The sequence below is a fragment of the Pholis gunnellus genome, assembly GCF_910591455.1.
Source record: "Pholis gunnellus genome assembly, chromosome: 14".
Classification (NCBI taxonomy): Eukaryota; Metazoa; Chordata; class Actinopteri; order Perciformes; family Pholidae; genus Pholis; species Pholis gunnellus.
In genome coordinates, this window is record NC_136541.1 from 1,756,949 (window position 1) to 1,770,307 (window position 13,359).

At 38.4% G+C, this 13,359-nt stretch overlaps 2 protein-coding genes across 2 annotated transcripts; both read right to left on the reverse strand.

Moving 5' to 3' along the window:
• Window positions 1-45: 45 nt before the first annotated feature.
• LOC306705996 (GTPase IMAP family member 8-like) lies at window positions 46-8,134 on the reverse strand. The gene is made up of 5 exons (XM_079172909.1): window positions 7,980-8,134; window positions 5,936-6,979; window positions 5,115-5,167; window positions 2,918-2,972; window positions 46-1,310 (listed from the first exon to the last, which is right to left on the reverse strand). The coding sequence occupies exons 1-5, from the start codon at window positions 8,002-8,004 to the stop codon at window positions 343-345; spliced, it is 2,145 nt and encodes a 714-aa protein (XP_079029035.1). The 5' UTR covers window positions 8,005-8,134; the 3' UTR covers window positions 46-342.
• A 1,100-nt stretch (window positions 8,135-9,234) lies between these two features.
• On the reverse strand, window positions 9,235-11,560 carry LOC306706366 (GTPase IMAP family member 9-like). Its single transcript, XM_079173424.1, has 2 exons — window positions 11,497-11,560; window positions 9,235-10,243 (listed from the first exon to the last, which is right to left on the reverse strand). Exons 1-2 carry the CDS (start codon window positions 11,525-11,527, stop codon window positions 9,246-9,248), a joined length of 1,029 nt encoding a protein of 342 aa, XP_079029550.1. The 5' UTR covers window positions 11,528-11,560; the 3' UTR covers window positions 9,235-9,245.
• Window positions 11,561-13,359: the final 1,799 nt, after the last annotated feature.

Here is a 13,359-nt window from a genome sequence, read left to right on the forward strand (position 1 = left end):
ATCTGTAACATCACCGCTAGATGCTGCCAAATTACACACTAGACCTTTAAGATGCATTTTATTTCAAATATTTAAATGATACATTTTCCAAACTTTCTTTGAGTTTAATGTCGTGGAGCACAACAGCAAGCTCCTAAACGACAGGTCTGCATCTTGGAGAACAAATATCACACGATTAAATCAAAACTAACTGCAATTTCTATAGAATGAAATACTTATTGAGTAAATGTTGTTATTACATATCAGGCCCAATGAGAACAAACAAAGACTGGAATGTGAATATTAATGAATCAAAACAGTTAATTAAGGCTGCTGCAATCCAGCATCACAAAGCTAAAAACTTCATTTGAAGAGGAAATGCTCGATTGCTTTTTTAATGATTTCAATTAACAGTTGGAGCAATGGGCCGCTTGTCTCAGCCTCTCGTCTGGCCTCGTCTTCCTGACTCTTCCTCAGTTTTTCATTTTCCTCTTTCATTTCTCTTTCACGAGATTCCCTTAACTTATTCTGCTTCTCCATGTCAGCCTTCACTTCCCTCATTTGTTGCTCAAACTTTTCCTCTAGTTTCTTCTTCAGCTCCTCCTCCTCTTTGCGCATTTGCTCTTCTTTCTCTTTAAGGATTCGTTGTTTTTCCTCTTCAACCGCCTTCTCTGCCCTCTGGAACATTTCAGTGGTGTAATGGCTTCCTCCGTTCTCCTCCATTATGTTTCTGATCTTGTGGAGCAGCTCGCTGACCTGCGACTGATCCTTCACCTCGTTATTGAAGACGTGGTAGTGGCCGTTACATTTGTCCACAAGTTCCTTCAGTTCTTCACTGTCCTTCAAGAACTCCTCAATAGGTTTCCCTTTGAGCAGGTCACCGTGGGTAAAGAGAACCATGCTGTATCTGTCTGCTCCCTCTCCAAACAGTGTCTGAATCTTCTGCACTGTTTTCTTTTCTTCTTCTGTGTATCTGCCCAGTTGGATGACGACCAGGAAGACATGGGGTCCAGGAGAAGCATAATACATGCACCGGACTATTTGTTCAAAGGTTTTTTTCTCATCAGTCCTGGTGTCAAACAGACCCGGAGTGTCAATAACAGAAATCTTTTGCCCGTTCACTTCCCCAAAGGCCTTTTTACTGTCTTTAGTCAACGAATTAGCGGAGAACTCTGATTTAAAGAACCTTTTTTTCAGAATGGTGTTTCCTGTGGCGCTCTTCCCAGCTCCGGTCTTCCCCACCATCACAATCCTGAACTCCTCATTATTGATGTAGGGTGTTTTGGTCGAGGGTCTACAGTCGTAGGGTGTGGTAGGCTGAGACCCATCGACTGAAAAAGAAGAAAGAACAATTCATGCTCTGTGTCTTCATATAATGTTGTTCAATGCAGTTCCACAGAAGACCTTCATAAAGAACTCTTCATGACTGTGAAAATAACCCAAGGATCCTCTAAACCCCCTCCTACCGGCACCTTTACAACGTCAGTGTGACATCATCAAACTAAACAATAAGATCCTGAAATTCAAAATGACATAAACACAAGTTATATGAGCACACTGAGCACTATGGGACAATTTTATTTAAAAAAAGTCCTGACCTGATCAGCTCCATTTTTAACAAAAACTGAATAACTAATAAATAACTTTCCTGACTTGCAGTTTGTTCCTATATTTAGTTGTAATCCTCTGCACACCAAACAGAACAACATCTCTTTGGATCTTGAAACCATGTCCCACCACAGCCACTGAAATGTGGGGTCCCACTGCGCTTCCTTTGGGTCTCAGTAATAAACCTTCCATGACGGCACAAGTCGCAGCTTTTCAGAAACCCGGTGAAACACACTGAGCAGATGCATCCATTTCCAAATAGACATATTAGTTGCTTGCTTTGACATAACCACGAGGGTTATAAAGTATAGCATGGATTTAACTAGTTGAGGTATTTTGCCTACTGTAACATTATAAGTCAATGAATTTACAAAAAAATAAAAAACAGATAGCTTTTGGCTCATGCTGATTAACTCCAGGGAAGTGAAGAAGAGTTCAGTATATCCAGCATCCAGCTGCAAGAGTGAGTTGCAGCCAATGAGCCGAGGCCTGTAAAGGCCTTTCTATGGACGGCATGATGCACAACTACTTGAGTCAGTCCACAGAGCCCTGAAGCTCTTCCCCTGCTGCTGCACATACTGCTGTTTGCTTGTTTATTAATATTAAAAATGTCGCTTTTCCAAATTGCACCAAATTCGACAATGCACATCCTTGGGTCCCCAGGACATACCCACATAGGCTAGCATTATACACACAGAGATTCCTTGTTTTATGATTAGATATGTCTAATTTAACTTCAATCTCTCTCTCTCAAACACACACACACACACATACACACACACACACACACACACACACACACACACACACACAAAAGGTGAAGGAGAGTGATGGCCCTCAGCTTCTGCTTCAGACACAATTAGTTTAACAATTTAACATTAAATTAAATGTAGTTTGCACCTAAAAAGACTTTGATAGAAAGAAACTGAAGTGAACAAGGTCTGTCAGAAGCTGTCACTGCTATTTCACCCCATAGTGGAGCTGAACACATGAAGATCCGGCTGATTGTATTAAATTCATTCTGAAGTCTTTATCATAGTAATATCTACCAGAGAAAGTGATCGAATCCCTGTTTGCAAACTTGAGAGATGAACAGTTTATATGATATATTTAAACACGATGAAAGATCAAATGAAACAGACTATGCAAACTTAAAAAGTAGGATGATAAAACTGAGCACACAAAAGACAAACAGTAGCTCACATATTAAGCTTTGATCAGAATATTATAGATGAAAAGTGAGGACTGCAAAAAAAAAAAAAAAACCCCATTGTTACTCGTGTCATCAATAGATACAAATGATTATAAATAAAGGTTGGTATTGACTTACAGAATTCGTTGTTTGTGTCTCCCATGTTTGAGTTGTAGAGAGTGGATGTGCTGCTCTGTAGTGAAGTACAGAAATAAGGTTCAGACTATTGCAACAATTTATCTTTATATGAAATCTTCATGCAACAAACCACACCCATAAAACTCAGAGACTAGAGGTGTTCATGTGTTTAGTTCACAGGCTGTTTATTGATTGAGCCTAAACTAGAAAGTATTGACAGCAAAGTTGATGTGTTTTTGAGCACTTTTGTATCTTTTGTATTAAAGTCAGTCCTGCCTTAATAAACAGAACAAGAGCATAACTGTTTGCTTAATGTCTCACAGAATCCACAAAGATACGATGACTTTGAGTGTTCAGACATCTTCTTTTGTTATATTCAAGTCAAGGCAATTTCATTCATAACGCCCAATATCATGAATCACAAACTGTACAGAATACGACACCTTCTATCCTTCAAACTTTGATCAAGAAAAGTAGAAACTCCCCAAAAAACTTAAACGGGGAAAGGAAGCGGAGGAGAGATGCTCCTCCAACATTGCAAACATTATATTATGGACAATCAGCATAACAAGATTATAGCAAAACAATTCTACAATCTGACAGGTTTCAAACTGCAGCCGGTCTACAGTCTAAACACAACACGAGAGGAAACGTTGGGTGTGATCTCATCAGGTCCAGGTGTCTTTATTTTTTATTTTTCAACCTTTAAATGATTGACTGCTGTGAGTCACACCCTTGATTGTCCGATTCTATCTTTAGACAGCTTCAACATCCAGTTCTCCTGCATTTGAACGGTTCCTTTTGTTAACTGAAAACCACAAACCCTGTTCACCCCTCCCATCAGCATTTACAAGAAATGACTGCAGTTCCTTTAACCCTTGTGTCGTCTTAATGTTCTGTAAAAATGATCTGCCTTCCCTAAACCCATACAAATCTATTTTACAACCCTGTGAAGCCTGACACATCAAATAATATTCAGAAAATTCTGAGTTTTTGATATTGAAGTGTTTATTGGACCTTAAATACATATATATATATTTCTTTTGATTTACCTATAAGATATTTTTTTGTATCACATTTGCTACATCAGGCATATTTAGCAATTTATTTATCACAACAATGTTTATTTTAGAAACAATAACAAATGATGTTCATTGCTTTTGGAACATTTGGAACAACTGAGAATCCAGAGGGTTTTTATACTGTGCTCTGGCACACAGGGCCAGTGTTGCTAATGGCCTCAGGTATTTCCACTCTGCCTGACGACCCTCTGCCACACCTGCAAGGAAGGCAGCCAAACGAACAGGCAGACAGGGCAGAGAGGGCCGTCACACATTTCCCACAACACTGTACCTTTTGCCATCTAAAAGTAAAAACAAAATGATTGTTTCCTCTGAGTTTCTTTTTTTTTAAACAAGCAATATAACAAAAGATTATGATAGCCAAGGATTTGTTATTATATATATATATAAAACAAATTTCCACTCAATATGTCGTACTATGACATTTCTACCTTTAATTAGTTTAAAATTAAATGATCAAAAGAGTGTATTTGGCATTGTGATATGGCATAATCCAGATTGCATGATGAAATACAATACAAGGATTTACAGGTGAATTATTACTATATATACCTGCTGTCTCATACTTGATACCTATATTTTCAACACGATTTTACTATAAAAAAATGAATGAAACATTAATTATCTATAGGTTGCTTCAATACAGTAAATATTCATATTGAAATATTAGTAACACTATAAATGTTATTCTTCCCGTAACTGTTTCAAAATTAGCAACAATTTCCCTGCCAAAAACGGAACGAGTTACGTCATGACGGCTGCCATTTTGGAAATGGATTTGAAATGCCTGCTACTGCTTGCAGTGCATGGAAAATCCACCAGACGGCAGCAGACATGTATAGGATTGTATACAATAGGTTTTTCAGGAAAGTATTGCTCATGTTAATTACATAGAGGTCTCTGAAACTGTTGTAGCAAATATGATACAAATGGCGCTAAAGGGTGAATTATTACCCGTCAATTATCACAAACTTTGTGAATATCTGTGTTTTGTGTCCTCACTGTTCAGATAAACTGAAGAGAAACAACAACAGTCTTGAACTTTTTTCTTCGGGGACTTAACGGATGTATTTCTCACATTTGCAGCACACAGTATTTGTTCTACAGTCCTTTACAGACATCTGAGGTTTTCTCTGCTGTGACTCACAGTCGCAGATCATTTCTGACCCTTGAGACAACAAAAGGGTTAAATTGCCAAAAAATAGAGTGCACACATGGGGTGGCACAGTGTTGCAGTGGTTAGAACTCAAACAAACACTTTATTTCATTTAAGAGACGGGTGTTCAAGTTGAAACAACGAGATGTTCGTGTTCACAAGATACGTTTCACTTAAGAGACAGCTGATCATGTCCCGTACCTGTTTTAAGCTTCATGTTCACTTTAGAAACGCAGCAATTTTGACCCAAACCATGAAGTTCTTTCCTAAACCTCACAAAGTGTTTTTGTTTTAATTCACAACATTAACCTCCATGTGTTTACTGTGACCGTAGTGGAGCGTCCCAGTTTATTTATTCATGGATAGGTTCACTGCTATCTGAAGGGAGGACCAGAACCTTTTGAGAACTGGTGAAGTTTTAGTTGGTTTGTATCTGTAACATCACCGCTAGATGCTGCCAAATTACACACTAGACCTTTAAGATGCATTTTATTTCAAATATGGAACATTTAAATGATACATTTTCCAAACTTTCTTAGAGAAACAATGTCGTGGAGCACAACAGCAAGCTCCTAAACGACAGGTCTGCATCTTGGAGAACAAATATCACACGATAAAATCCAGAATAACTGCAATTTCTATAGAATGAAATACTTATTGAGTAAATGTTGTTATTGCATATCAGGCCCAATGAGAACAAACAAAGACAGGAATGTGAATATTAATAAATCACAACCGTTAATTAAGGCTGCTGCAGTCCAGCATCACAAAGCTAAAAACTTATTTTGGAGAGGAACTGGTGGACTGCTTTTATAATGAATTCCAATATCTGTTGGAGCAATGGAGCGCTTCTCTCAGCCTCTCGTCTGGCCTCGTCTTCCTGACTCTTCCTCAGTTTTTCATTTTCCTCTTTCATTTCTCTTTCACGAGATTCCCTTAACTTATTCTGCTGCTCCATGTCAGCCTTCCCTTCCCTCATTTCTTGCTCAAACATTTCCTTTATTTTCTTCATCAGCTCCTCCCTCTCTTTGCGCATTTGCTCTTCTTTCTCTTTAAGGATTCGTTGTTTTTCCTCTTCAATCACCTTCTCTGCCCTCCGGAACATTTCAGTGGTATAATGGCTTCCTCCGTTCTCCCCCATCATGTTTCTGATCTTGTGGAGCAGCTCGCTGACCTGCGACTGATCCTTCACCTCGTTATTGAAGACGTGGTAGTGGCCGTTACATTTGTCCACAAGTGCCATCAGTTCTTCACTGTCCTTCAAGAACTCCTCAATAGTTTTCCCTTTGAGCTGGTCACCGTGGGTAAAGAGAACCATGCTGTATCTGTCTGCTCCCTCTCCAAACAGCGTCTGAATCTTCTGCACTGTTTTCTTTTCTTCTTCTGTGTATCTGCCCAGTTGGATGACGACCAGGAAGACATGGGGTCCAGGAGAAGCATAATACATGCACCGGACTATTTGTTCAAGGGTTTTCTCTTCATCAGTCCTGGTGTCAAACAGACCCGGAGTGTCAATAACAGAAACCTTTTGCCCGTTCACTTCACCAAAGGCCTTTTTACAGACTTTAGTCAAAGATTTAGAGGAGAACTCTGATTCAAAGATCTTTTCTCCCAGAATGGTGTTTCCTGTGGCGCTCTTCCCAACTCCGGTCTTCCCCACCATCACAATCCTGAACTCCTCATTATTGATGTAGGTTGTTTGGATCGAGGTTCTACTGTCACAGGTTGTTTGGATCGAGGGTCTACTGTCACAGGTTGTTTGGATCGAGGTTCTACTGTCACAGGTTGTGGTAGGTTGAAACCAAATAACTGAAAACAAAAGAACTGAAAAAACAATTAATAATCTATGTCTTCATATAATGTTGTTCAATGCAGTTCCACAGAAGACTTTCCATAAAGAACCCTTCATGACTGTGAAAATAACTCAAGGATCCTCTAAACCCCCTCCTACCTGCACCTTTACAACTTCAGTGCGACATCATCAAACTAAACAATAAGATCCTGAAATTCTAAATTACAAAACTACAAATTATATATGAAACACTGAGCACTACGGGACAATTTGATGGCTGATGTAAATTAAAGTCCTGACCTGACTTCTAGTCCCTCTCATTTTTAACAACTCCTAATGGTTATGTGTCCTGTAGAATCTCTCTCTCTCACACACACACACACACACACACACACACACACACACACACACACACACACTTGAATATATGTTTATTACTTGTATCATCATATGTAACAATAATCTATAAATCAATGAATTGGTGTAAAAAGGTGAAGGAGAGTGATGGCCCTCAGCTTCTGCTTCAGACACAATTAGTTTAACAATTTAACATTAAATTAAATGTAGTTTGCCACCTAAAAAGACTTTGATAGAAAGAAACTGAAGTGAACAAAGTCTGTCAGAAGCTGTCACTGCTCTTTCACCCCATAGTGGAGCTGAACACATGAAGATCCGGCTGATTGTATTAAATTCATTCTGAAGTCTTTATCATAGTAATATCTACCAGAGAAAGTGATCGAATCCCTGTTTGCAAACTTGAGAGATGAACAGTTTATTTAGCTATATGATATATTTAAACACGATGAAAGATAAAATGAAACATATATAATTATAAACTGATAACAAATGCAGACTCAAAAAGTAGGATGATGAAACTGAGCACACAAAAGACAAACAATAGCTCACATATTAGGCTTTGATCAGAATAATATAGATGAAGAGTGAGGACTGCAAAAAAACAAACAAACCCCAATGTTACTGGCATCATCAATAGATATAAATAATTATAAATTAAGGTTGATATTGACTTACAGTATTTGTTGATTAAGTCTCCCATGTTTGAGTTGTAGAGAGTGGATGTGCTGCTCTGTAGTGAAGTGCAGAAATAAGGTTCAGACTATTGCAACGATGCATCTTTATATAAAATCTTCATGCAACAAACCACACCCATAAAACTCAGAGACTAGAGGTGTTCATGTGTTTAGTTCACAGGCTGTTTTATAGATTGAGCCTAAACTAGAAAGTATTGACAGCAAAGTTGATGTGTTTTTGAGCACTTTTGTGTCTTTTGTATTAAAGTCAGTCCTGCCTTAATAAACAGAACAAGAGCATAACTTGTTGCTTAATGTCTCACAGAATCCACAAAGATACGATGACTTTGAGTGTTCAAACATCTTCTTTTGTTATATTCAAGTCAAGGCAATTTCATTCATCCAGCCCAATATCATGAATCACAAACTGTACAGAATACGAAACCTTCTATCCTTCAAACTTTGATCATGAAAAGTAAAAACTCCCCAAAAATCTTAAACGGGGAAAGGAAGCGGAGGAGAGACGCTCCTCCAACATTGCAAACATTATATTATGGACAATCAGCATAACAAGATTATTGCAAAACAATTCTACAATCTGACAGGTTTCAAACTGCAGCCGGTCTACAGTCTAAACACAACACGAGAGGAAACGTTGGGTGTTGTCTCATCAGGTCCAGGTGTCTTTATTTTTTATTTTTTCAACCTTTCAATGATTGACTGCTGTGAGTCACACCCTTGATTGTCCGATTGTATCTTTAGAGAGCTTCAACATCCAGTTCTCCTGCATTTGAACGGTTCCTTTTGTTTACTGACAACCACAAACCCTGTTCACCCCTCCCATCAGCATTTACAAGAAACGACAGCAGTTCCTTTAACCCTTGTGTCATCTCAATGTTCTGTAACAATGACCAGCCTTCCCTAAACCCATAAAAATATATTTTGCATTAAGAAACAATACGTCAATTATCAAACCTTGTGAATATCTGGGTTTTGTCTCCTCAGAGCTCAGATAAACTGAAGAGAAACAACATTCTTGAATATTGTTGGCAACAAAGTTATAAAGTCTTATATATTGTACAATGAATAATTCAACTACAACATGTCTTCTCCTGTTATTAACCACTGCCCCAATCACAAGTTGAATAAGAAACATCATTACATTAGAACAAAGGAAGATAAAAGAAACAACAGTAAAATATGAAGAACCTAATTGTAGCACTTTCTATGACGCCCATGTCTATAATGTATTATCAATCAATAAGCATCAAATGTATTGTGCCATCTTCATGATATCTTTATAGTTTATTACATTTGTAATTATATGATATTTCATGAACTTGGATCTGCACATTTGTCTATTTTGACGTCTGAAAGAAAATACAATACACCCTCCGACCATGAGGGGTCTGTTGTTCCGGCATAAGTGGTACCTAAAAGGAAAGGGACCCAGGAGAGAGATTTTGGGGGGTAGGCACCCAGGAAGAGAGATCTGCAGGTGAGGGCACCCAAAGAGGGAGACTGGAGGTGCTACAGTTGGATCCTCTTGTGCTTTTTTTATGTCCCTTATTTTCTTCATAAGTCTCTCCTGCTCTTTGCGCATTTGCTCTTTTCTTTCCCTCAAGATTTGGTTTTTCTTGTCTTCGATCGCCTTCTCTGCCTTCTGGAACATTTCAGTGGTGTAATGGCTTCCTCCGTTCTCCTCCATCATGTTTCTGATCTTATCGAGCAGCTCGCTGACCTGCGACTGATCCTTCACCTCGTTATTGAAGACGTGGTAGTGGCCGTTACATTTGTCCACAAGTTCCATCAGGTCTTTGCTGTTCTTCAAGAACTCCTCAATAGGTTTCCCTTTGAGCAGGTCACCGTGGGTAAAGAGAACCATGCTGTATCTGTCTGCTCCCTCTCCAAACAGTGTCTGAATCTTCTGCACTGTTTTCTTTTCTTCTTCTGTGTATCTGCCCAGTTTGATGACGACCAGGAAGACATGGGGTCCAGGAGAAGCATAATACATGCACCGTTCCAGGTCTTCACAGGTTTTCTTCTCATCAGTCCTGGTGTCAAACAGACCCGGAGTGTCAATAACAGAAACCTTTTGCCCGTTCACTTCACCAAAGTCCCTTTTACAGACTTTAGTCAAAGATTTAGGGGAGAACTCTGATTTAAAGATCTGTTTTCCCAGAATGGTGTTTCCTGTGGCGCTCTTCCCAACTCCGGTCTTCCCCACCATCACAATCCTGAGCTCCTCAGTGCTGTATGTTGGTTCTAAGGACGAGAATTTATTGATTTTTAATTCTTAGTTGTTGCATTTTAGCTCTATATTGTGTTTGACACATTTATGATGCAGACAAGAACATTTACAGTTTGTATGAAGTGGTTACAGAGTTACAGAATATCAACAGCCAATGAAATTGTTCGACATTGTGCGATGCATGGCTGGTTATTTCCAAAGCGGAGAAAGGTTGCTCTGTTTTGGAAAGCAGTTTGTCCTGCCTTCATTTTACACAGGTGTTTGACTAATGAGAACTTCAAGCACAAATACTCTGACTTCCACTTCTGATTGTTGATTTTAGAAAAAGGAGGCGAAGACGCACACCCCTGTCTACATCAATGGAGCTGAGGTGGAGCAAGTGAACAGCTTTAAGTTCATGGGAATCAGCATCACAAACAACCTGACGTGGTCCTCACACATCTCCATCCTGGTGAAGAAAGCTCATAAACAACTGTATTTCTTAAGGAAACGTAAGAAGGCAAAATTCCTGTGCCAAGTTCTTGATCATTTTGAATGAAAGAGCAATAGAAAGCATCCTGAAGTTGGCACTACAAACAACTGCATGAAAGTCTATGGAGCATAGCTCATAGTTGTTGGACTCTTGTCGGAGATGGTCGATGCTATGCTATGATTGGCCGGTCTGCATTTGAGGGACGGGACTTAGCAAGGAGTCAACTGTCATGTACAGTTAAAAAGAAGGTGAGGACTTTAAAGTGTTGGCAATGGACACAACAAATGATAGCATTGCACGTAATCTTACTGTCCAATATTGAAAGTTGTTGTCTGGCAAGATGTCGGGTAGATTCACATCAAACAAGGTTGTAAGGAATGTGCATACTTGTTCATTGTTTCGCTACTTTTTGTGAAAATGAAACTGCAGTGAGACAAGGAATTTTAAAGAAAGAATGGTACACAGAATCATTGGTTAAGCTACAGAAATAAAATATTGAATTACATTTTACCACACAGGTAGCTACATTTCCTGGAATTAACAGAATAAAGTATGTAAGGTATGTGTGGATGAGGAGAGAAGCCGTGTATCTGTTGCCTTGTAAAACTCTGACGTAACCTGTCCCGGTTGTTAATCAAACTAGAATATCAGGCACACTCCTCCCATCTGTTCCCTGAAAACATGCCGTCTCCATCGCTGCCAGCACAGAGGCGATTGTTCAGCCGTGATCACAGACTGTGGAGGAATGTAGAGAAAAGAGTGAGCTGAACTCTTTGAGAGAGTTGATGTACTTACCACGTTTATCTCCTTTGGCATCGCTGGCCATGTTTGGGTTATAGAGGGCTGAGCAGATACGCTGCTGAAGTGAAGGCTTTAGAGTCTGCAACCGCACCTCTATATAAAAGCTTCATTCACCAAACCACACCCATATCACAGTGTTGACAACAAAGTGCAGGTATAGTTCACCGACTGCAAGTTCTGTTTTAGGTCTGAAAGCCCAATTCAAAAAAGTATAATTAGTACAGATAACAATTATACTAATACTTTATAGAAACTATTATTAATAAATGGTTAATTGATAAGTAACCCCAATCAATAATTATTTTACTGTTAACAAACAATGAAATGGTTAACAATGTTTACTAATTAGTTATGTATGGCTTAGTGCTGGTCAAGTTAACGTGTTATTATCGCGTTAACGCACATTTTTAACACAAGTACCAGCCAGCAGCGAGCAGTGAACAGCTGTTTGTGTGGCGTCTCTTCCTGTTTCCTTCACCTACATTCCCCTGGGTCCTAAGTCCCTCCCTGTACAGCTCCTTATCACCCTCTATGTACCAACGTACATTTATAACAAATACCACACATTACGGTAATCAGCGTTGCATATGTGTCTGACCAAAATACCAAAAAAGCAATGATTCATTTAAATTATTTTTTTTAAAGTGTTTTAGTTTGGAATATGTATAATAAGCATATATTTAGTTATCGCTACTGAATTTAACAAATGTATAAAAAGAAGGAAAACACATGACGTAGATAGGTTTGCAGTTTTCAAGATGTATATTTCAAATTGCATCTCTTACACACATGAAGATAAAGTTGTGAACACCGGCTGAATATCTATTATCAGAATCATTATAACTGTACTTTAACTGCTGCTGTATAAAGGGAATAAAAATAACCTTATTTGTTTAAAGTGTTTGCAAACCAAATGTTATTGTACTTTTGTTCACATAGGAGTACTTTTAAAATAAAAGTGCGCAGTATACTACTTTTTAATTCATTACTGAATTTTGCACGTAACAATGCGATTAATCGCAAAAAAATCATGGGATTAATCGCGATTAAAAATTGTAATCTTTGCCCAGCACTAGTATGTATGTTATTTAATTGTTATCGTCTCTTCGATATGATGGATAATTAACTAACTATTTCATATAACACAAACTAATGATTAAGTAACATAAATTGCTGTACCCAGCATGCCGTTCGGCGGTGTAACAATTAATAGGAATACCTTGTCAATACACAACACAGTGTGTACATAATACTCTACTTATGAATACGCTGCACTTCCTCAGGTCCTCAGCAATACACCCACAAAGTTTGTAGTGAATCGGATGGACAGTGGTTGAGAAAATCTAATCTGCCCACAAAAAGTACCCACATGTGACTATGTCAACACGTGTCCGCACAACATGATAAATACAAATTAATCTGCAGACTGTTTCAACATTTTATTGTTTAATTACATAAAAGTACATTTTGTTAATGCCTTTTGGTTCTGACCCACCAACATGTTTTGGAACTAAGTTCAAAGGACTTTTCACTTTTAGACAAATACATGGAAGCCACCACGATACAACCGGAAGATAAATGAAAAACATTAATCATCATTTTATCAGTTAACTAAATATTAAAAAAGGTATTTATTCAGTGAAGCCTGACTCTGCATAAACTATTATTCAGAAGTTGGAATATTCTTTGTCTTATACAGTTATCACATGTGAGCTAGAAATGAACTGCAGCCACTACAAAGTCCTCTTAGGCACTGATAAACAAATATGTCATTGTTAGAGTTATGCTAATACAAGGCAATACATGATTCATTCAAGAGGATACATTATACATTGCTGTGTGTCTTTATCATGAAAA

What these genes read in the sequence shown, in the direction of transcription:
- LOC306705996 (XM_079172909.1), bottom strand. Translation starts at nt 8,004, where the DNA reads ATGGGAGACTTAATCAACAAATACT. An exon ending in AGACTTAATCAACAAATACT is followed by an intron (nt 6,980 to 7,979) that starts GTAAGTCAATAT and finishes TTGTTTTTTCAG; the next exon opens with TTCTTTTGTTTTCAGTTATT. An exon ending in CCAGTTCCTCTCCAAAATAA is followed by an intron (nt 5,168 to 5,935) that starts GTTTTTAGCTTT and finishes TGTTGTCTCAAG; the next exon opens with GGTCAGAAATGATCTGCGAC.
- LOC306706366 (XM_079173424.1), bottom strand. Translation starts at nt 11,527, where the DNA reads ATGGCCAGCGATGCCAAAGGAGATAAACGTG. An exon ending in TGCCAAAGGAGATAAACGTG is followed by an intron (nt 10,244 to 11,496) that starts GTAAGTACATCA and finishes TCTCGTCCTTAG; the next exon opens with AACCAACATACAGCACTGAG.